The sequence below is a fragment of the Coregonus clupeaformis genome, chromosome 18 (genome assembly GCF_020615455.1).
Source record: "Coregonus clupeaformis isolate EN_2021a chromosome 18, ASM2061545v1, whole genome shotgun sequence".
NCBI classification, from domain to species: Eukaryota; Metazoa; Chordata; class Actinopteri; order Salmoniformes; family Salmonidae; genus Coregonus; species Coregonus clupeaformis.
Genome location: NC_059209.1, coordinates 51,340,937 through 51,363,049, shown reverse-complemented (window position 1 = coordinate 51,363,049; position 22,113 = coordinate 51,340,937). Strand labels below are relative to the sequence as shown.

The 22,113-nt window shown below is 41.8% G+C and overlaps 1 protein-coding gene across 2 annotated transcripts in view; it reads right to left on the bottom strand.

Moving 5' to 3' along the window:
• Positions 1 to 19,156, bottom strand: part of LOC121530972 (sodium- and chloride-dependent GABA transporter ine) — a 42,759-nt gene extending 23,603 nt beyond the window's left edge. Inside the window, exons 1-4 of one of the 2 annotated variants that reach the window (XM_041836398.2) lie at positions 18,219 to 19,156; positions 9,121 to 9,255; positions 3,118 to 3,328; positions 2,736 to 2,868 (exon numbers count right to left, since the gene is read on the bottom strand). In XM_041836398.2, coding sequence (XP_041692332.1) covers positions 2,736 to 2,868; positions 3,118 to 3,328; positions 9,121 to 9,255; positions 18,219 to 18,474 — 735 coding nt within the window. In that variant the 5' untranslated portion in view covers positions 18,475 to 19,156. The remainder of the gene's footprint in view (positions 1 to 2,735; positions 2,869 to 3,117; positions 3,329 to 9,120; positions 9,256 to 18,218) is intronic. The other variant, XM_041836400.2, reaches the window with a different exon arrangement.
• Between the last annotated feature and the right edge of the window lie 2,957 nt (positions 19,157 to 22,113).

Here is a 22,113-nt window from a genome sequence, read left to right as displayed (position 1 = left end):
ACTATTAATCATAAAACATGTCAAGTTTATTTGAAAATTCTAAAGAAAAAGAACACACAAACACACAATGCCTCAGTGATTAACAGAACTGTTTCACAGATCACAGAACTATATCAGGGTGTCATTTCTCAGGCAGAAATGTAGATAAAAATTATGAAATTCTGTTCCCCAAACAAGTGCAAGAACCACAGAGTCAAGAATAGGTTAAATATACAAATAAAATAAAATCAATTAAAAACAATAGCACATCAACATAAAAACATATAAACATAAAGCTGGAGCCTGAGGACAGTGTCCAAAAGCACAACATCACTATTAATCATAAAACACCTCAAGTTATTTGAAAGTTCTGAGGACAAAGAACACATAAACACACAATGCCTCAGTGATTCACAGAAGTATATCACAGATCACAGAACTATATCAGGGTGTCATTTCTCAGGCAGAAATGTAGATAAAAATAATGAAATCCTGTTCCCCAAACAAGTGCAAGAACCACAGAGTCAAGAATAGGTTAAATATACAAATAAAATAAAATCAATTAAAAACAATAGCACATCAACATAAAAACATATAAACATAAAGCTGGAGCCTGAGGACAGTGTCCAAAAGCACAACATCACTATTAATCATAAAACACCTCAAGTTATTTGAAAGTTCTGAGGACAAAGAACACACAAACACACAATGCCTCAGTGATTCACAGAAGTATATCACAGATCACAGAACTATATCAGGTGTCATTTCTCAGGCAGAAATGTAGATAAAAATAATGAAATCCTGTTCCCCAAACAAGTGCAAGAACCACAGAGTCAAGAATAGGTTAAATATACAAATAAAATAAAATCAATTAAAAACAATAGCACATCAACATAAAAACATATAAACATAAATCTGAAAGCGTTGCTCAAACTCCCGTAACAGTCCCGTTATTTTATCTTTGAACCGCTTCATGTCTGCCAAATGTTGGGTCGCGCACACATTTTTTCAGACAGGGGAAGTGAGCTGCATCACCACCGGCAAGTTGCGTCTCCCACAATGACAGCTTCAACTTGAAAGAACGTATGCTGTCATAATACTGCGTGACAACTTTGTTGCGCCCTTGCAGCTGTTTGTTCAAGTTATTCAGGTGCTCTGTAACATCCACCATAAATGCAAGGTCCTGCATCCATTCTGCGGAATGAAATTCTAACACTGGTTTGCCCTTTTCTTCCATGAACTGTTCAATTTCTTCTCGTAAATCAAAGAAACGCCTCAGCACCGCACCTCGGCTTAACCATCTTACCTCAGTGTGGTATGGCAGGCCATAGATGTGGTCTTTCTCTCTGAGAAGGCTGTCAAACTGACGGTGATTCAGGCTTCTGGATCGGATGAAATTAACAGTTTGGATGACCACCTTCATGACGTTATCCATCTTTAATGACTTGCAACACAAAGCCTCCTGGTGCAAAATACAGTGAAAAGTCAAAAAATCACGTCCTCCATTTGCAGATTGCACTTTCTCTCTGAACTTTGTCACAACGCCTGCTTTTTTCCCGATCATTGAGGGCGCACCATCTGTAGCCAGGCTGACAGCGGGACCAGTCCACTCCGACCCTGTCCAGCACGCCGACGAGTGCGTAAAAAATATCAGCTGCTGTCGTTGTATCTGTCATCGGCACCAACTCCACGAACTCCTCGGTGACGGTCAATGTGTCATCAACTCCGGATGAAAATGGCCAGTTGTGCAACACCTGTAATGTCCGTGCTTTCATCAATTGCAACCGAAAACGCAATAAATGACTTTATTTTTTGCTTCAACTGGCTGTCCAAATCCACTGAAAGATCGGAAATCCTGTCTGCAACTGTGTTTCTTGTCAGGCTGATATTTGCAAAAGCCTGCCGCTTTTCAGGGCACACAATCTCCGCTGCCTTCATCATGCATGCTTTTACAAATTCACCCTCACTAAATGGGTTTGAAGCCACTGCGATTTCATTAGCAATGAGGTAGCTAGCGTTCACTGCAGCGTCACTGATGTCTCGGCTGTGAGTAAACACAGACTGCTGTTTCTTCAGACCCGCCAACAGTTCATTCACCTTCTCTCATCTCCGCTGTCCTTGAAAGTTGTCATATTTGTCGGCATGAAGACTCACATAGTGGCGACGAAGGTTATATTCTTTCAGCACTGCAACATGCTCTGAACACACCAAACATACAGCTTTCCCATTCAATTCCGTGAAGAAATAGGATGACCATTTTTCTTGGAACACTCTGCACTCTGCCTCCACTTTTCTCTTTTTTGACAGAGACATATTGGGGCAATGAGGGTGCCAAAGCACATAATGTTAAAAGTAGAAGCCGTAATAAATATCGCGGGCAAAACAAAGTAGCTCATTGGCTGCACGTGCTTGACCTACTTGCTCTGCCCCGGTATAAACAGTTTGCTTGCTTAACACAATTGCTATTGCGCCATCCAGTGGACGCAATTGGAACAGCAGTTTATTTTATTGAAAAATTGCAGCGCATTTTTATACTTTACAAAATTATTATTATTATTATTATTATTATTTATTTATTTTTAAATCATCTCGCGGGCCGGATTAAACCCGTTTGCGGGCCTGATCCGGCCCGCGGGCCGGACGTTTGACACCCCTGAGTTAACCTATACCACAAATTACTAACACTAAACAATCTACAGCTCTAAAGAGGAATAGCTATAAGCAGCTACTGTTGAGTGAAGAGAATGCACTCTGACCTTGCCAGTGGATTTGACGCCTTTGAAGATGCACAAGTAGACAATGACCCAGGCCAGGATAAGGATGCCAAACAGCTCCCAGCGTAGTCCTCCTGCCTCCTCAATACCATTGGTTATCTCCAGAAGTCTGTGACTGAGAGAGGAAGTAAGGGTCAGGATGGGAAACAATGCTAAAGAAACTTTCATAGCTTATCAAACTGTTATCTTTCAATAATACAAGAGCCCTGACTTTACAAAAATCTGGATGGGACATCTTTGTTTTGTGATAAAACAAACTATAACAATAACCACAAGAGTCCTGAGCCCTACCCATGCCAGCGACTTCTAGGCCCTACCACAACATCAATAAAAATGTGATTAATTGAAGAAGATTGGTGCTTACTCAAAGTATTGCTGACTGGCCGAATGCAGGTGGGTGGCATTGCCAGGGAAACCGATGGAGCAGTTACCTACGGCATTCCAGGTATTGTTGCAGGACTGCCAGGGGAAGTTGGCTTGGAATGAGTTGAAGAAGTAGTAGAGCGCCCAGCTCATGAGAACGTTGTAGTAGGTGCAGAGCACAAAGGAGATCACGACTGTGGCAATTCCCACACCTGTAGAGCAACAGGGAGGGCAAAGGGGACAAAGTCATGGAACTTTCCTACAATGGTGATGCCCCAGCAGCAGTAGCTACTTTCTCCTCTGGTGTCTTTTGTGTGTGGGCCTCCTTCAGATGTGTGCTGTATGTAGATCTGTAAAGGTAGGCATGGGTAAACAACAAATGGTAGTGCTCCCATTACCAATTAGCTGTTGACAAAGTTTTTTTTAAAGATACTGGACAAAGATTCTGACTACATGGTACACTTCCAGTTCTACCCTACAGTGTAGTACTAGGACCAATAAATCCAGCAAGAATATGTGAGGTTCCAAGAAAGATGAGGCTGCTATGTGCCTAAAATCCAACAAACACTTTCCAGGAAAGCCAAAGGACAAGAAAAATAATAATAAGGTTCCTGTACTAACAGGACTGACCGATTCAAAGCCATGCAAAACCAGAGGTGGGTATCGAAGGCAACATTGGCCAGGCATGTGCACAGATAGAGGTCTACCTGTGCCTGAGCACCTGCCCCTTTGCCCTCCCACTTGCCAAATGCCCTTTTGGGTGGTGGTATAAGATTATTTTTTTTGACAGTTTTTGTCATTGTTGTTCTGAACCAACTGCCCGCAAGTCGCCACCCACCACCCCGTCCGTTGGTTGCGCCTGTTGGTCTACCCTGGAGCTCGCACACGATCGGTTGCACCGGTTTCCCGGTCTGCCCACAGAGATTGCGTGCAGTATCCAAACATGAATGTCTTGAGATGCATGAGTGTGTGTAGCAAACTACATATTTTAAATATCAACCGTATTAAAAAGGTGTGATGGGTCCCCACTAAAAAATATGTTGCATAAAGCTTACTTCATAAAAAAATATATATTTTCACTGCATCAGGGATAGCGTACACACAGACGTTTCGGCTTTGCAGCCTTCTGCTGAATTCATGGGTTTTGCACACCAACCAAAGTTCTGGGAGAGCACAATAGTCCCCTTTTAAATACTGTATCAACAGTACTGCCACAGAAGCTGCAGCATAACATTTAATTAACACTTGATTTACATCATCAGTATTCGGTCTGGTTGGCTGATACTTGGAGCAGAGCGAGGCAGAAAGACAGAGAGGAGTGGCTGCATCTACAGACCCAACTCCATCCTTTCTTCAGTTCACATGTGTATCAGCAGCAGCAACCGAGGTAGTCGACTCTAGCTAACCACCATATACTAAAATATCCACACAGGCCACTAACCAGCCAGCCATATATTATGAGTTAGAAGATTATTAATATTATATTATGAAGTTATTATTTAGATAAATCACAATCCGTAAAATAATTGTCGAGCTAGCTTACTAGCAGATTTACATCAATCATCAACGATCAGCTGATAGCCCACCCACTTTTTATGATATCAATCATGTCTTCAGGAGGCAACTAGCTTGCTTACAATTTGTGATGAGTGAGTGTGTTGTTATAGAAATAAATAGACCTGTTTTTAATTATCTATTTTTTTTTCACCTGCCCCCTGAAACGTCTGTGCACAGCCCTGACATTGGCCATAACCGGGTCACAACTAAATAGGCCAGCAGTTCGTAATTTAGAATAATTCCACTCTATTTTATGGGAACTGAAGATGAGTCATATGGACATCTAGTTCCAGGCATCTGTGGATATAATGAGTTGGGATTTCATTTGCGACACAGTCTTTCAACAACATGATAAAAATATATCAAATTTAGAAAAACACAATAGGCATACATATTTTCAGTTGTGTTTATTCTTTAGCTTTATGTTGCAGTTCTTTTTTTGTGTGTGTGGAGGGGGGACTATTTATTTTTGTTTCTGGTAGTGTACAGAATGACTCAAGTATTAGAACTACATCCCTGGTGACATGATTAGATCTTATGATAAGAGTAGTCCAGGTTTACTACCTGAACTTGACATGGGTCCTCTGCTGTGCTGGGTCAAGTGTCTCTCAGTTGGACACTGAATAATCAAACATTGTGCAATTTCTCATAAGAAAACATCACTGAGAGCTGGGCTTAACCGTGGCAGCCAGCCGATTCACAATTAACAACAAGTTAATCTTATAATCGCATTAGTCAAAAACAGTGTTAAGAGTGTTTCTCTTCTCTAAACAGTTTTGAATAACAAAGTTATTTAGTTAAGTCCTTAGCTCCTAGAATATGTAGAGAGGTTCCAACAGTTTAGCAGTTGTGTATTCTAAAAGATAATGTAATAATTGTCTACTGTTCATAAAGCGTTCCACTGGACTCTGCATTACGGTATGTACATTAATGTACTATGAGAGAAGAACTGAATATTGACAAACAAATCCCTGTGAGGTCAGGTCATGTTTGGTGCCTCACAAAATAATCTCCAAAATGCTTCATGCCCCTAACTTACAAAAATACATTGAGTGTACAAAACAGACTGACCAGGTGAAAGCTATGATCCTTTATTGATGTCACCTGTTAAATCCACTTCAAATCACTGTAGATGAAGGGGAGGAGACAGGTTAAATAATTATTATTTTTTAAAGCCTTGAGACAATTGAGAGTTGGATTGTGTATGTGTGCCATTCAAAGCGTGAATGGGCAAGACAAAATATTTAAGTGCCTTTGAACGGGGTATGGTAGTAGGTGCCAGGCGCACCAGTTTTCAGTGTGTCAAGAACTGCAACGCTGCTGGGTTTTTCACATTCAACTGTTTCCCGTGTGTCTCAAGAATGGTCCACCACCCAAAGGACATCCAGCCAACTTGATACAACTGTGGGAAGCATTGGAGTCAACAAGGGCCAGCATCCCTGTGGAACGCTTTCAACACCTTTTAGAGTCCATGCCCCGACAAATTGAGGCTGTTTTGAGGGCAAAAGGGGGTGCAACTCAATATTAGGAAGGTGTTCCTAATGTTTTGTACACTGTGTATGTTGGCATTGTTAGCAGAGAAAGAATAATGGAATGCTGTGGACAATATGGATGGTGGGTCAACTAGAAAACACCTCTGTCAACACAGTGGTGGAGCCCAATATAACCCTACTGATCTCCAGGATCAGTTGGAACTACTGCACATGGTACACCATAAGCCTCCCTTCCTTTCATCCATCCCAGAGTTTGCACTTTCCCTTCACACCACTAATTAAGGGGATGGTCTGCTCTATTGGCTGGTCCAAACACACCCAGAGTGGCGTAATGGTGTTTGCGTTCTCCCTGTCAAAAAGGGTTCAATCTAGTGTTCAATAACAACCCAGGGCTGCTATACTGCTGACGACAGAGAATTTAGTAGAAGTGGTACAAAACATTAGATCATTTTAAGAATTGCTTAATTTTATGTACTGCGATTTAAGTTACATTAATTATGTGAATTGTAAGGGATCAGGGGTCGACCTCCAAATGTTCAATTACAGAAAAAGCAGATAAAATACAAAAAACATAAAACAAAACATTGTTTGTGTATATAAATCCACACACATACGTACACACAAACATACTTACAAAGAAATATAGGGCACACAACCAAAATAATCCTAATTCAAAAGCAAACAGATGTTTTATCAGTCGTTGTTAGCAGCCATCAGGTAAACTGAGCCCCTCCAGGAGTTATTCTAAAATTGATTAAATTGTTTTTTATCATTCTACACACAATACCCCATAATGACAAAGCAAACCTGTTTTTGCTTTGTCATTATGGGGTATTTTGTGTAGATTGATGAGGGAAAACTGTATTTAGTCAATTTTAGAATATGGCTGTAACGTAACAAAATGTGGAAAAAGTCAAGGCGTCTGAATACTTTCCGAATGCACTGCATCATGTCAGTGTATTATTTAACTGGATGGAAAAAAGACTGGCCAACAGTTACAGTGCCTTAAGAAAGTACTCATACCCCTTGACTTTTTTCACATTTTGTTGTGTTACAGCCTGAATATTAAATTGAGATTTTTTTGTCACTGGTCTACACACAATACCCCTTAATGTCGAAGTGGAATTAAGTTTTTAGAATTTCTTAAAAATGAAAAGCTGAAATTAGTCAATAAGTATTCAACCCCTTTGTTATGGCAAGCCTAAATAAGATCACGAGTAAAAATGTCACATGGACTCACTGTGCGCAATAATTTAGTTCAACATCATTTTTGAATGACTACCTCATCTCTATACCCCACACATACAGATAATTATAAGGTCCCTCAGTCGAGCAGTGAATTTCAACCACAGATTCAACCACAAAGACCAGGGAGGCTTTCCAATGCCTAGCAAAGAAGGGCACCTATTGGTAGATAGAAGTTATTGATTACACTTTGGATGGTGTATCAATACACCCAGTCACTATAAAGATACAGGTGTCCTTCCTAACTCAGTTGCCGGAGAGGAAGGAAACTGCTTATGAGGCCAGTGGTGACTTTAAAATAGTTATAGAGTTTAATGGCTGTGATATGAGAAATTGAGGATGGATCAACAACATTGTAGTTACTCCACAATACTAACCTAATTGACAGAGTGAAAAGAAGGAAGCCTGTACAGAATACAAATATTCCAAAACATGTATCCAGTTTGCAACAAGTCACTAAAGTATTACTGCAAAAAAGACGTGGCAAAGCAATTCACTTTTTGTCCTGAATACAAAATGTTATGTTTGGGGCAAATCCAACACATTACTGAGAACCACTCTCTATATTTTCAAGCATAGTAGTGGCTGCATCGTGTTATTGGTATGCTTGTAATCATTAAGGACTGGGGAGTTTTTCAGGATAAAAAAGAAACGGAAAGGAGCTAAGAACAGGCAAAATCCTAGAGGAAAACATGGTTCAGTCTGCTTTCCACCAGACACTGGGAGATGAATTCACCTTTCAGCAGGACAATAACCTAAAACACAAGGCCAAATATACACTGGAGTTGCTTACAAAGAAGACAGTGAATGTTCCCAAGTGGCCTAGTTACAGTATTGACTTAAATCTACTTGAAAATGGTTGTCTAGCAATGATCAATAACCAATTTGACAGAGATTGAAGAATTTTGAAAAGAATAAAATGGGCAAATGTTGTACAATCCAGGAGTGGAAAGCTCTTCCACAGAAAGATTCGCAGCAGGAAATCGCTGCCAAATGTGCTTCTACAAAGTATTGACACAGGGTGTGAATAACTATGTAAATTAGATATTTCTGGATTTCATTTTCAATACATTTACAAACATTTCTAAAAACATGTTTTCACTTTGTCATTATGGGGTATTGTGTGTAGATTGATGAGGGGGAAAAAACAATTGAATCCATTATGAATTCAGGCTGTAACAACAAAATGCGTAATAAGTCAAGGGATATGAATACTTTCTGAAGGCACTGTATGCGTCTTAGAAGTAGTTTTCAGATACAAACTTTACATGTCTGAACTCAGAATCAAATATGCTTTCCAAAAATAACACAGTCGCAGTGGTAGAACGTTCATTTTGATTGCCAATTTTCTGCATTTATCAGAGTGCCATCAGGTTAATCTGACCATCCACAATAATCACATTATTGTGTGCATGTAACCATGCTCAATGTTTAGTGGCACCGGAACCTGATAACAGACAGTTATTTATCCCTTCCCCTTTTGAACAGCGTGGCAAACTGAGCCGCCACGTGTTAATCCCTTTACCTCTGCCAGGGGCCTACTGTTTGTATGCACTCATTAAAACATCATTGCCTCTTTGCTGGACTGTACCACGTTGACTAAAAACCAACAGGAAATGGTAGCTAAATGCTTAACAAAACCAGCCTGTGGCTGTTCTTGCACATAATGTGAGGCCTTGGTAAACAATAGGCCTGTGGATATCACTCACCTTTGAACAACGGGCAGATTTTGGCTAGAGCGTGCACTGGTCCCAGACGGGTGTACTGCCCAATGGCAAACTCCATGAAGAGCAGGGGGATGCCACACAGAAACAGCATGAGAAAGTAAGGAATGAGAAAGGCACCTAAAAGAAGGAATAGAAGGACACAAATAGATCAGTTATATATATAATATATATAATATGATAATATAAGAACAGTAAAGTACATTTCTTGTTTCATTTGTGATTCATTACAGACCACCATGGATCTGTTCCACGGTTGTAACTAGACGAAGAACAGCTAGACCGGAAGTTACTTTTCGTAGCAGGTCAGGAGAGCATTTTAGCTAACCCTAACCCTTTTCCTAACCTTCACCTAATTCTCCTAACCTGCTGCCACGAAAGTTACTTCCGGTCGTAGCTGTATACCAGCTAGTCAAAATCTGTTCCACAGGTGCTAGTTAGAAAAATGACCCAATAGTGATAATTGGTTTAGAGAAGACAAATGACCAGGCTAGAAAGCACTTCAGATGACAGTAAATACATCATACAGTGCCTTCGGAAAGAATTCACACCCCTTGACTTTTTCCACATTTTGTTCCGTTACAGCCTTATTCTAAAATGTATTAAATTGTTTTTTCCCCACATCAATCTACACACAAAAACGGAAATATCACATTTACATAAGTATTCAGACCCTTTACTCTAGTACTTTGTTGAAGCACCTTTGGCAGCAATTACAGCATCGAGTCTTCTTGGGTATGACGCTACAAGCTTGGCACACCTGAATTTGAGGAGTTTCTCCCATTCTTCTCTGCAGATCCTCTCAAGCTCTGTCAGGTTGGATGGGGAGTGTTGCTGCACAGCTATTTTCAGGTCTCTCCAGAGATGTTAGATCGGGTTCAAGTCCGGGCTCTGGCTGGGCCACTCAAGGGCATTCAGAGACTTGTCCCGAAGCCACTCCTGCGTTGTCTTGGCTGTGTGCTTAGGATCGTTGTCCTGTTGGAAGGTGAACCTTCACCCCAGTCTGAGGTCCTGAGCGCTCTGGAGCAGGTTTTCACCAAGGATCTCTCTGTACTTTGCTCTGTTCATCTTTGCCTCGATCCTGACTAGTCTCCCAGTCCCTGCCGCTGAAAAACATCCCCACAGCATGATGTTGCCACCACCATGTTTCACCGTAGGGATGGTGGCAGGTTTCCTCCAGACGTGACGCTTGGCATTCAGGCCAAAGAGTTCAATCTTCATTTCATCAGACCAGAGAATCTTGTTTCTCATGGTCTGAGAGTCTTTAGCTGCCTTTTGGCAAACTCCAAGCGGGCTGTCATGTTCCTTTTACTGAGGAGTGGCTTCCATCTGGCCACTCTACCATAAAGGCCTGATTGGTGGAGTGCTGCAGAGATTGTTGTCCTTCTGGGAGGTTCTCCCATCTCCACAGAGGAAGTGTAGAGCTCTGTCAGAGTGACCATCGGGTTCTTGGTCACCTCCCTGACCAAGGCCCTTCTCCCCCGATTGCTCAGTTTGGCCGGGCTGCCAGCTCTAGGAAGAGTCTTGGTGGTTCCAAACTTCTTCTACTTAAGAATGATGGAGGCCACTGTGTTCTTGGGGACCTTCAATGCTGCAGAAATGTTTTGGTACCCTTCCCCAGATCTGTGCCTCAACACAATCTTGGCTCGGAGCTCTACAAACAATTCCTTCGACCTCATGGCTTGGTTTTTGCTCTGACATGCACTATCAACTGTGGGACCTTATATAGACAGGTGTGTGCCTTTCCAAATCATGTCCAATCAATTGAATTTATCACAGGTGGACTCCAATCAAGTTGTAGAAACATCTCAAGGATGATCAATGGAAACAGGATGCACCTGAGCTCAATTTTGAGTCTCATAGCAAAGGGTCTGAATACTTATGTAAATAAGGTATGTTTTTTTTTTGTAATAAATTTGCTAAAGTTTCTAAAAACCTGTTTTCGCTTTGTCATTATGGGGTATTGCGTGTAGATTGAATCCATTTTAGAATAAGGCTGTAACGTAACAGAATGTGGAAAAAGTCAAGGGGTCTGAATACTTTCCGAAGGTATGTGGACACCCCTTCAAATTAGTGGATTCGGCTATTTCAGCCACACACGTTGCTGACCGGTGTATAAAATTGAGCACACCGCCATGCAATCTCCATAGACAAACATTGGCAGTAGAATGGCCTTACTGAAGAGCTCAGTGACTTTCAACATGGCACCGTCATAGGATGTCACCTTTCCAACAAGTCAGTTCGTCAAATTTCTGCCCTGCTAGAGCTGCCCCGGTCAACTGTAAGTGCTGTTATTGTGAAGTGGAAACGTCTAGGAGCAACAACGGCTCAGCCGCGAAGTGGTAGTCCACACAAGCTCACAGAACGGGACCGCAGAGTGCTGAAGCGCGTTGCACGTAAAAATCGTCTGTCCTTGGTTGCAACACTCACTACCGAGTTCCAAACTGCCTCTGGAAGCAACGTCAGCACAATAACTGTTTGTCGGGAGATTCACGAAATGGGTTTCCATGGCCAAGCAGCCGCACCATGCGCAATGCCAAGCACCGGCTGGAGTGGAGTAAAGCTTACCGCCATTGGACTCTGGAGCAGTGGAACCACATTCTATGGAGTGATGAATCACGCTTCACCATCTGGCAGTCCGACGGACAAATCTGGGTTCGGAGGATGCCAGGAGAACGCTACCTGCCCCAATGCATAGTGCCAACTGTAAAGTTTGGCGGAGGAGGAACAATGGTCTGGGGCTGTTTTTCATGGTTCAGGCTAGTCTCCTTAGTTCCAGTGAAGGGAAATCTTAACGCTACAGCATACAATGACATTCTAGACGATTCTGTGCTTCCAACTTTGTGGAAGGCTTTTCGTGTTTCAGCATGACAATGCCCCTGTGCACAAAGTAAGGTCCATACAGAAATAGTTTTTCCGAGATCGGTGTGGAAGATCTTGATTGGCCTGCACAGGGCCCTGATCTCAACCCCATCGAATACCTTTGGGAGTCCCCACAGTAATGTTCCAACATCTAATGGAAAGCCTTCCCAGAAGAGTGGAGGATGTTACAGCCACAGAGGGGGGGACCAACTCCAAATGAATGCCCATGATTATGGAATGAGATGTTCGACGAGCAGGTGTCCACATACTTTTGGTAATGTAGTCTATGTTGCCTTACTAGCACTCAAATACAGGAAACAATTAACTGTCAATGTTATTTCAAATTAATTGAATCCATGGCAGTGCACCAACCATTGTCTATTAATACCACTACTACTGCATCTCTGTTTACATAGTTTACAGAACCCTCTCTCAGTAACTGGAGAGAGGGCTGAACTGCAGGGGGACGGTCATATGGTCATTATCATGACAACTAGCTAAACACTAAGAAGGGTGAATAGACAACACATGGTGTCTTACAATAATGACAGTGTCTAATTTCCCTACGCTACAACTAGGATAGTCATTATAGCATTATACTTGTTTCAAGCCCTCCGGTGAGGGAATGAGATACAGGCTCCTCATTGTAATTTTGACGGGTGTGATCTGATTTTGAAGTCGCAGACAGGGCTACCTCATCACGAGCCCGACTCATGTCCGTTACATTCAACCCCCTTTGACCTCCTCCCCCACGAGTGGCCGTCCCACAGTTGGGCGCCACTGTCGTGGGCGGAATCTGAACCCTGGTCTCACATGGGAGAAACAAACGTCTTGACCATTAGACCAAGAGGGCTACGTCATCATGAGACCCTCATGTCCGCTACATAATCTGGGATGTGAATGACGTGTCTGTCAAGGTAGCACCTTTCTGTTATACAGTGGCAAGGTCTATAAACACAAAGACATAAACCCTGCCCATTTCTAATCCATCCCTAATCATTACATTTACATTTAAGTCATTTAGCAGACGCTCTTATCCAGATCATGAATTATAATTTTTTTGTGGCTGTATAATCTGACTTTGGGGTTATAAAAGCTATTGGAAACTCCATGGCAAGAGGGCAACGCATGCTGAACGAAAGAGAGCTTGGTTTGTTTCCGAGAGGGTTTTCTTGAAAATAAATTGTTTACTAGCCTACCTGTTTAATTTGGACCCCACAACTTGCTTAGCCTCAGTTGCTGGGACCACTACTATCTGTCCCGGGATACTGTCAAACCCTAAAGTCTGAAGAGCTGCTGCTTGACGAAGCAGCTTGCCTAGCTGCTTGCTATCAAGCTAGCCATGTTTCCTTGAGAGTTTGAACACAGCCCGCAAAACGGTTAGCCCTTGCGGCTGGGACCAGGGAAAGTCCTGGGCTTGTGCCTCTTTAAATCCCTTCTGTTTGTTGCTGTTTCCATCGGCCCTGCGAGCTGTGCTGGCTGGAATTGCGTGGAGTACCAGCTTTAGCCCACGTTGCTACCATGACAAAGACCAAAGCCGGAGGGAGTACCATTGAGGACAGTGGTGTCTCTGTCACAGGTGAAGGATCTTTTACACAAACAAAAAGTTCTAAAAGCAGTTGTTACAACAACAAGAAAATAGCTTCAAGTGTTGTGTCCAAATACTGGTGGAGTCAACTAATAAAATAATGGACGATCTGACCAGAGGTCCAGGACCTGAAGAACAGTTTGCAGTTCTCCCAGGGTCAGCTCGATGAGTTTAAACAATAGAACAGCAAGATGAAAGCAGTAAGTCATTGAGAGAGGACATCAGTTCTGTATGTGAATCCAAGATAACAATGACGGAAAAATCTGATTATCTCAAGAGACAATCAAGGCAGAACAACATTGTTGTATACAGAATTGCAGAATCTCCACATGAGACCTGGACGGAGTCTGAGGACAAAGTGAGGGAAACGATCTCTGAGAAACTGAAGATGGACCACAGGAAGATTGAGGTGGAGCACACCCACAGGACTGGAAAACCCACCACCGGCCCAGGTGACAGGCCCAGGCCGACAGTGGTCAAGTTCCTGAGGTTCAAGGAAAAGGCAGCTGTTCTGGAAAGAGCCAAGAACTTGAGAAGAACGTACATCTTCCTCAACGAGGACTACCCTGAAGCTGTGCGCCAGAAGATAAAATAACTTATCCCAGCCATGAAAGCTGCCAGGGCGCATGGGGACATTGCTTATATCTGCTATGACAGGCTCAGTGTCCACCTTCCTTCCCAAAAGCCTGGAAGGGATGAGAGAGCCAAGCCTGTGGGTTCATAGCGTCAACTATTTTTAGGCAGTGGAATTACTTTAGCTTCCTTCCACACCTGTGGATACTGATAGAAGTATTTGTATGTTTAGAGTAATGACTAAAAGTATTCCACCCCGATACTGTTTAACTGTGTAAACTGTGTTAGAGTTATAAGACAATAAAACCACTAACAGAGAAGAGGGGTAGAAACTGCTTGAGACAAACATTCCAGGGGAAAGGATACCTAGAAACTGCTGAACTTAAAGACTGCTATACTGTGGAAAGTCACAGGCCGCCTAAAGGTGGGCAGAGCAAAGTTCCTTTGTGTGAAGGCATATAAAAAGTCTGTGTGTGTTTTTAGCGCCAGAGCTCTCATTAATAAAAAGACTGACCTATTGCAGAACGGGACTTTGTTTAATTAATTATTAAACCAGAGCCTTACACCCTCTGGGAATTATTCAAAGCTTGAGTGATAGTTCAACCATTGAGATAACAACATTCTCGTGACAGATACACACACTCCTTTAGCCTTTGGTTAAAGATATAGCAAATAGGGGTGGCAATACAGTCTGCTACCATTCTCAATAATTTCCCATCATGGTTGTCTATACCTGTTGGCTTATTATTGATGGATAACAATCGTTTTTCCACCTCTCCCACACGAACTTGACCAAATTCAAAACAGCAATGCTTCTCTTTCATTATTAGACATTTTATACAAAAATATGATGGTTCACTGTTCAATATTGTCATTTAACTTCTGAGTTTTTCCACTTTACTAGTGAAATAGTCATCGAAATGATTGTCAATATCGTAAGGTTTTGTTATAAATGACCCATCAACTTCAATGAACGATGGAGATTAATTGAGTTTTCTGCCCATGGTATCATTTCAGGTACTCCAAATTCTTTCCACTGTGTTTTATGTCATTTATCTTGGTTTGGTAAGGTAATTTCTTCTTCTTTTTGTTAAGTTTAGTCACAAAATGCCTCAATTTACAGTCTGTCAACCAATCAGCTGAGCAGCCTGACTTGTTTGCCACCTCTTTTGCATTATTTCTTTGAACCATACCATTTTTCAATGAACCATCAACCCAGAGGGCTGCTCAAACAGTTCTCACAGCTAATTTCTTAACAGGCACATGCTTGTCAACAATTGGTAATAATCATTTTAGAAATACTTCCAGCGCAGTATCTGGATTCACTTCCTCATACACATCAGACCAACATACATGTTTTACATCATCAACAAAAGAGTTCTGAGAAAACATTTTGTGCGATCTCTTATAAATTACGTTAGGCCCAACCTTTGGCACTTTGGCTTTCCTTGTTATCGCCACAATGTTATGGTCACTACAGCCAATGGAAACTGATATTGTGTTGAAAAATAGCCTGTATTAATATATGTAGCCTTAGAAATAAGGTTAATGAAATCAATAACTTGCTAATATCAGATAACATTCATATATTAGCCATTTCTGAGACAGTTAGATAATTATGTTGATGATACAGCAGTAGCAATAAGGATATATCATCTACAGAAGAGACAGTAATGCCTATGGGGAGGTGTTGCTGTATATTTATTCAGAATCATATCCCTGTAATGCATAGAGAAGATCTCATGTCAAGTGTTATTGAAGGTTTGTGGTGCGCCTCATCTAAGGCCTATTATTTGAAGATGTTGCTATTGGCCACCAAGTGCTAACAGTCAGTATCTAGATTATGTGTGTGAAATGCTTGATAGTGTGTGTGATGTTAACAGAGTTACAGTCAATATCAGAATGGGTGATTAACAATAAACTGGTCTTAAATACATAACTAAAACAAAAAGCATTGTATTTGGTTCAAAACATTTCCTAAGACCTAAACCTCAGCTGGAGTTATGTATAAAGGGTGTGACTAATGAGAAAGTTGAGGAAGCTAAACTCCTATGTATAACATTGGATGGTCAGTTATCATGGTGAAGCCATATTGACAAAGTTGTTGTGAATATGGGGAGGGGTATGTCTCCCCATGTTTGACACAAACATTAACCGTACTAGTTGTTGAGGCTCTGGTCTTGTCCCATCTTGATTACTATCCGGTAATATGGTCAAGTGTAGCAAAGAAAGACCTAGCAAAGCTGGCAACTGGCTCAAAACAGAGCAGCACGCCTTGCCCTTAACTGCACATACAGAACTAACATCAACAACATGCATGCCAGTCTTTCGTTTTTTGAGGGTTGACAAGAGATTAACTGCTTCTCTTCTAGTTTTTATGAGAAGTATTACTGTAATGAAAATTCCAGATTGTCTGCATAATCAAATAACATTCAGCTCAGACACCCAAACACACCCCACAAGACATGCCAACAGCGGTCTCGTCACAGTCCCCAAGTCCAAAATGGGCAGAGTATCGCTGAGATCGGCTTGGATGCTACCTTTTTATTAAAGCCTTTGCATAGTTTAGCTAAATCCTATTCTAAAGGCATGCAAGTAAGATTAGATCAGCAAGAAGTAGGCAAAATGTCATACATCTCCCTCTAGAAACAAACATCCAACATCAATAAGAGTCGATATCCACGCCCCCGCTGAAATCTAATTAGCATAATAAAAAAATCCCCATAAAAATGTGTCAATTTAAGCTAGAAATATGTTTTTTTGCATTGGATGAGTCTCAATCCACTGCATCCGCCTATGTCGCACTTCCACATCTGCGGTGAAAGGTGACAGAGCTAGAGCGGTGTTTGTCATACCATGAGACATCCCGATAAACAGTCTTCTCACAAAATCGTCTGTAGCATCTGAACGGTTTGGCCGACAAACTATTACCCCTCTATGGAAAGATGAGACGCTCACGAACACGATGTGTTCTCCGTTTTGCTCTACGACCCCTACAAGCGTCTCGGGACTCTTCTGAAGTTTGTACAACTGATCTACCAACTTCTCTCTGTAGCATCCAAACAGTTTGTGCTACACACTAATATGACCCCTCTATGGAAAGGTGAGACTCACGAACATGTTGGTTGTTTTGCTCTAGGACACCCACAAGACTTGTCTGTAGGTCCCCCGGTACCAGTTGAAAACATTAATTGAAGTTTATATGGAGACTGTTTAGTGCCAAAAATAAGGGGTTAAATACATGTAAAAAATAAAATAAATGAAAAAAGTCTAAGCACCGTGTGATGAGGTGTGAATGACGGAGTCAGGCGCAGGAGGTAAAACACAGAAATCAAGTTTATTCAGTGTACAATAATGTAGCGCATATAGCAACAGAACGAAACTAGCACAAGGGAAAATCAACCTCAACCGAGCTACTCACTCTCACAACGAACAATCACTCACAAAGGACAAGGGGGCAGAGGGAACACTTATACACAGACTAATGAGGGAATGAGTACCAGGTGTGTGTGATTGACAAGCCAAGACAAATGGAGTAATGATAAATGGAGCGGTAGTGGCTAGTAAGCTGGTGACGACGAACGCCGAAACCTGCCCGAGCAAGGAGGGGCAGCCTCAGCTGAATTCGTGACACACCGGTTAGACAGGGCTTAGACTGTAATGGGTTAAACAATGAATACATTATCTTCATTATGAAAGCAAGTCCTTATTACATAGTGAAAACACTCATCTCTGCTTTTAATGAGTGAGGCTATTGTTCAACCAAAGGCACTCACATGTGGCTCGTGATGTTTAGCCTACAGGGTTGCAAACATATGGCATGTGCCTAAGATGGTTCAGTAATTAGACTGGTTTCTAAATTAAATAAACCAAAAAAATCTTCCTGCACTTGCATTCTGTATTTAGATTTCCACATGTTCAAGATCTGACTTGTGCATAATAGCAGTATGGAACACACACTTTAAATCTACATTACTGACGTTACATTATCCCTCTCCGTCTGTTGTTCTGCCAGACTTTTATGGACCCAAAGAGTCAATAATAGCCTACATGTGCTTACCTCCACCGCTCCTGTAGCAGAGGTATGGAAACCGCCACACGTTCCCAAGTCCAACCGCGTACCCCACCGATGCAAGGACAAACTCAAGGCGGCGACCCCAGGTGGATCTTTCTGCAGTCGCGTGCCCCACTTTCTTTGGTAACATAGCCTCTACGTTTAAGGGTGCTTTCAGAGCGATATTTGTCTCCTCTTTGTAAACCCCATGGCGAATGGATAGCTTGGTGGTGGATGCTGTATTTTCGAACCCCACTCCCATTTTAACGTGTAGGCTAGTAGTCTAACTCTCACTTAACAATTTAAATTACCTTATGGGCTATTATGCTAATATTACTAACAGATAATATTACTAAAATTTACACATAGGCTAAATGTGACGAGAGAGAACCTTTATTTCCGAACCGTTATTCTGCATATTATGACAAAGCCTATAGCAATAAATTTATAATAGACACACGACTAAGATATGTCCATGCCAATTAAAGACAATCCCGACAACTAAATTCCTTATGAAACACAACTCTATTGCAAGTAGTTTAAGTCCACGACGTGCGCTATCTGACTGTAGGCATCAGACACCTCATTCAATGACTGCCGGACATAAAATGAAATGCCCCGATCTACTCTTAATTGACATGCAGAATAACATGCACCAAACTCCCGGTAACCCACCGCAACATTGATATGCAAGTTATCACACTACCTGCTTATGTACCATCAGGGTTACACAAAAAATGTTCGGTAATCCGCCCCCACGTGCCGTAGTTCCCCGTTAGCGACAAAGACACTGTATAATAATGAAAATATTGTCTTGTTTCCGCCCTAACAATTGGAGTCGTTGTCGCAAAATCGGGAAGGCAAGCGGTATGCTTATCGGTCTGCTTATCGCTTGGACAGATTTTGACGAAAGTGGACACTTTCGCTGCGCCTCTTCCTCTCTAGTAGCGATGACATTCTGTCGAGCGCGAGTGTGACGTCTGACGTATCCCTGCCCCTCATCCAACGTCACTGTCTTATTGGCGCTCAAGGTCTTTGTGTAACGTGTTATTGTACCCCCTAGCCCAACTGTCCTTTGTATATTCTTTATGTATACTTGTGTTCACCTTTTGTATCGATGTATTATTGTAATACAAATAAATAAAATAGAAAACATTTTCAGTGGAAGAGAAAGCAGATGCTCACTTCATTACAATCCATGACTCAATCAATTCCCCTGTACAGTTGTGGTCAAAAGTTTTGAGAATGACACAAATACTAATTTTCACAAAGTCTGCTGTCTCAGTTTTGATGATGGCAATTTGCATATACTCCAGAATGTAATGAAGAGTGATCAGATTAATTGCAAAGTCCCCCTTTGCCATGAAAAACATTTTCACTGCATTTCAGCCCTGCCACAAAAGGACCAGCTGCCATCATGTCAGTGATTCTCTCGTTAACACAGGTGAGAGTGTTGACGAGGACAAGGCTGGAGACACTGTCATGCTGATTGAGTTAGAATAACAGACTGGACGCTTTAAAAGGAGGGTGGTGCTTGAAATCATTGTTCTTCCTCTGTTAACCATGGTTACCTGCAAGGAAACATGTGCCGTCATCATTGCTTTGCACAAAAAGGGCTTCATAGGCAAGGATATTGTTGCTAGTAAGATTGCACCTAAATCAACCATTTATTGGATCATCAAGAACTTCAAGGAGAGAGGTTCAATTGTTGTGAAGAAGGCGTCAGGGCGCCCAAGAAAGTCCAGCATGCACCAGGACCGTCTCCTAAAGTTGATTCACCTGCGGGATCGGGGCACCATCAGTGCAGAACTTGCTCAGGAATGGCAGCAGCCAGGTGTGAGTGCATCTGCACGCACAGTGAGGCGAATACCTTTGGAGGATGGCCTGGTGTCAAGAAGGGCAGCAAAGAAGCCACTTCTCTCCAGGAAAAACATCAGGGACAGACTGATATTCTGCAAAAGGTACAGGGATTGGACTACTGGGGTAAAGTCATTTTCTCTGATGAATCCCCTTTCCGATTGTTTGGGGCATCCAGAAAACACCTTGTCCGGAGAAGACAAGATGAGCGCTACCATCAGTCCTGTGTCATGCCAACAGTAAAGCATCCTGAGACTATTCATGTGTTGTGTTGCTTCTCAGCCAAGGGAGTGGGCTCACTCACAATTTTGCCTAAGAACACAGTCATGAATAAAATAAACACATCCTCCGAGAGCAACTTCTCCCAACCATTCAAGAAGAGTTTGGTGATGAACAATGCTACTTCCAGAATGATGGAGCACCTTGCCATAAGGCAAAAGTGATAACTAAGTGGCTCGGGGAACAAAACATCGACATTTTGGGTCCATGGCCAGGAAACTCCCCAGACCTTAATCCCATTGAGAACTTGTGGTCGATCCTCAAGAGCCGGGAGGACAAACAAAAACCAACAAACTCCAAGCATTGATTATGCAAGAATGGGCTGCCATCAGTCAGGATGTGGCCCAGAAGTTAATTGACAGCATGTCAGGGCGGATTGCAGAGGTCTTGTTAAGAAGGGTCAACACTGCAATTATTGACTCTTTGCATAAATGTAATGTAATTGTAAATAAAAGCCTTTGACACTTATGGAATGCTTGTAATTATACTTCAGTATACCATAGTAACATCTGACAAAAATATCTCATAACACTGAAGCTCAAAACTTTTGACCAGGTTCGAATAGGCCTACTGTTAAAGCTAGAATCATTAATTGAAACAATAACAAAGAAACACCCCGCCTCAGTTTTGGTAAAATGCTGATGGATGGGCCTGGAGAACTCTCAAATTCATAGATGCAAGGACTGACCATCCATGATATCAAAATGATCATTCTAACCATGTTTTGAGGCTATACAGTGTTTGTTGTCCCCCACGATGAAATCGGGGAGGGGGCTGTGGATCTTTCTCCGTCCATTAGTACTTTAGTCACACGCGATATCTCAGACAGCACTGTCCCGATTTTGACTAAATGTGGGTGAATGCTGTGTCTTGCCATAGAGATCCGGCATTTATAAAATGACACTGATTGGCCCAAGGCGGGAGCTATAGTAATTCACTGAAATGTGTTAGTCACATGCAATATCAAAATTGGCCCAAGGGGGGCGCTGCATCATTCATGGGGATCGACATGTTTACATTTGTTGCCCTGTTTACATTTACATTGTTCACAAACATTGGAGTAAAACAAGCATATATTTTGGGTTCTGATGGGGTATGACACTTTATACAGGCAAATATATTCATAAAAGTCACCTTGTCCTAGAGAGATTTACACAGTTATCAAAATGTCACGTCAGGCTAAGCCTATATGAAAAACAGTCCATATTTTAAGTGTTTCTAAAATCCCCTATGGGAAAAACGAATGGTGGAAAAACAATTGGAACCATTTCCCTGTTTGACTGCTAGGTTTTATGGGTATTATGACTCATACTGTGAGCTTCCAAAATATTTTTTACACTGGTGGGGGAGTGCCAAGATGGAGGCGTGGTGGCATCAACATAGCGCCCCCGGTCAGTCATCTAGTGTATATATAAATCATTGGTTCAATCCAATGACATATTTAAACCCAGGATTGCTGATGCTATGTATTGGCCATATTGGCACTCCCTAGTAGGAGCAATCCTCCATAGGAAAGAATGGAATTCTACAGTATTTCAATGAAATGTTTCAAGGACAAAATTACATTTATTTAAATATGTTGTTGTTGTAGTGGGGACAGTAACATTAGTACTCTCTAAAAAAGATACTTTAAGGAATTTTTTAAAAATATTTAGCTCACATAATTTAAAAGTATGCAATTAAGATGTCGTAATAGAATAAATGTGTCAAAAACGAATGTAGACATTGTCACGGCCCCTCCTCTGCAGTGCAGGGGCGGTTCCTC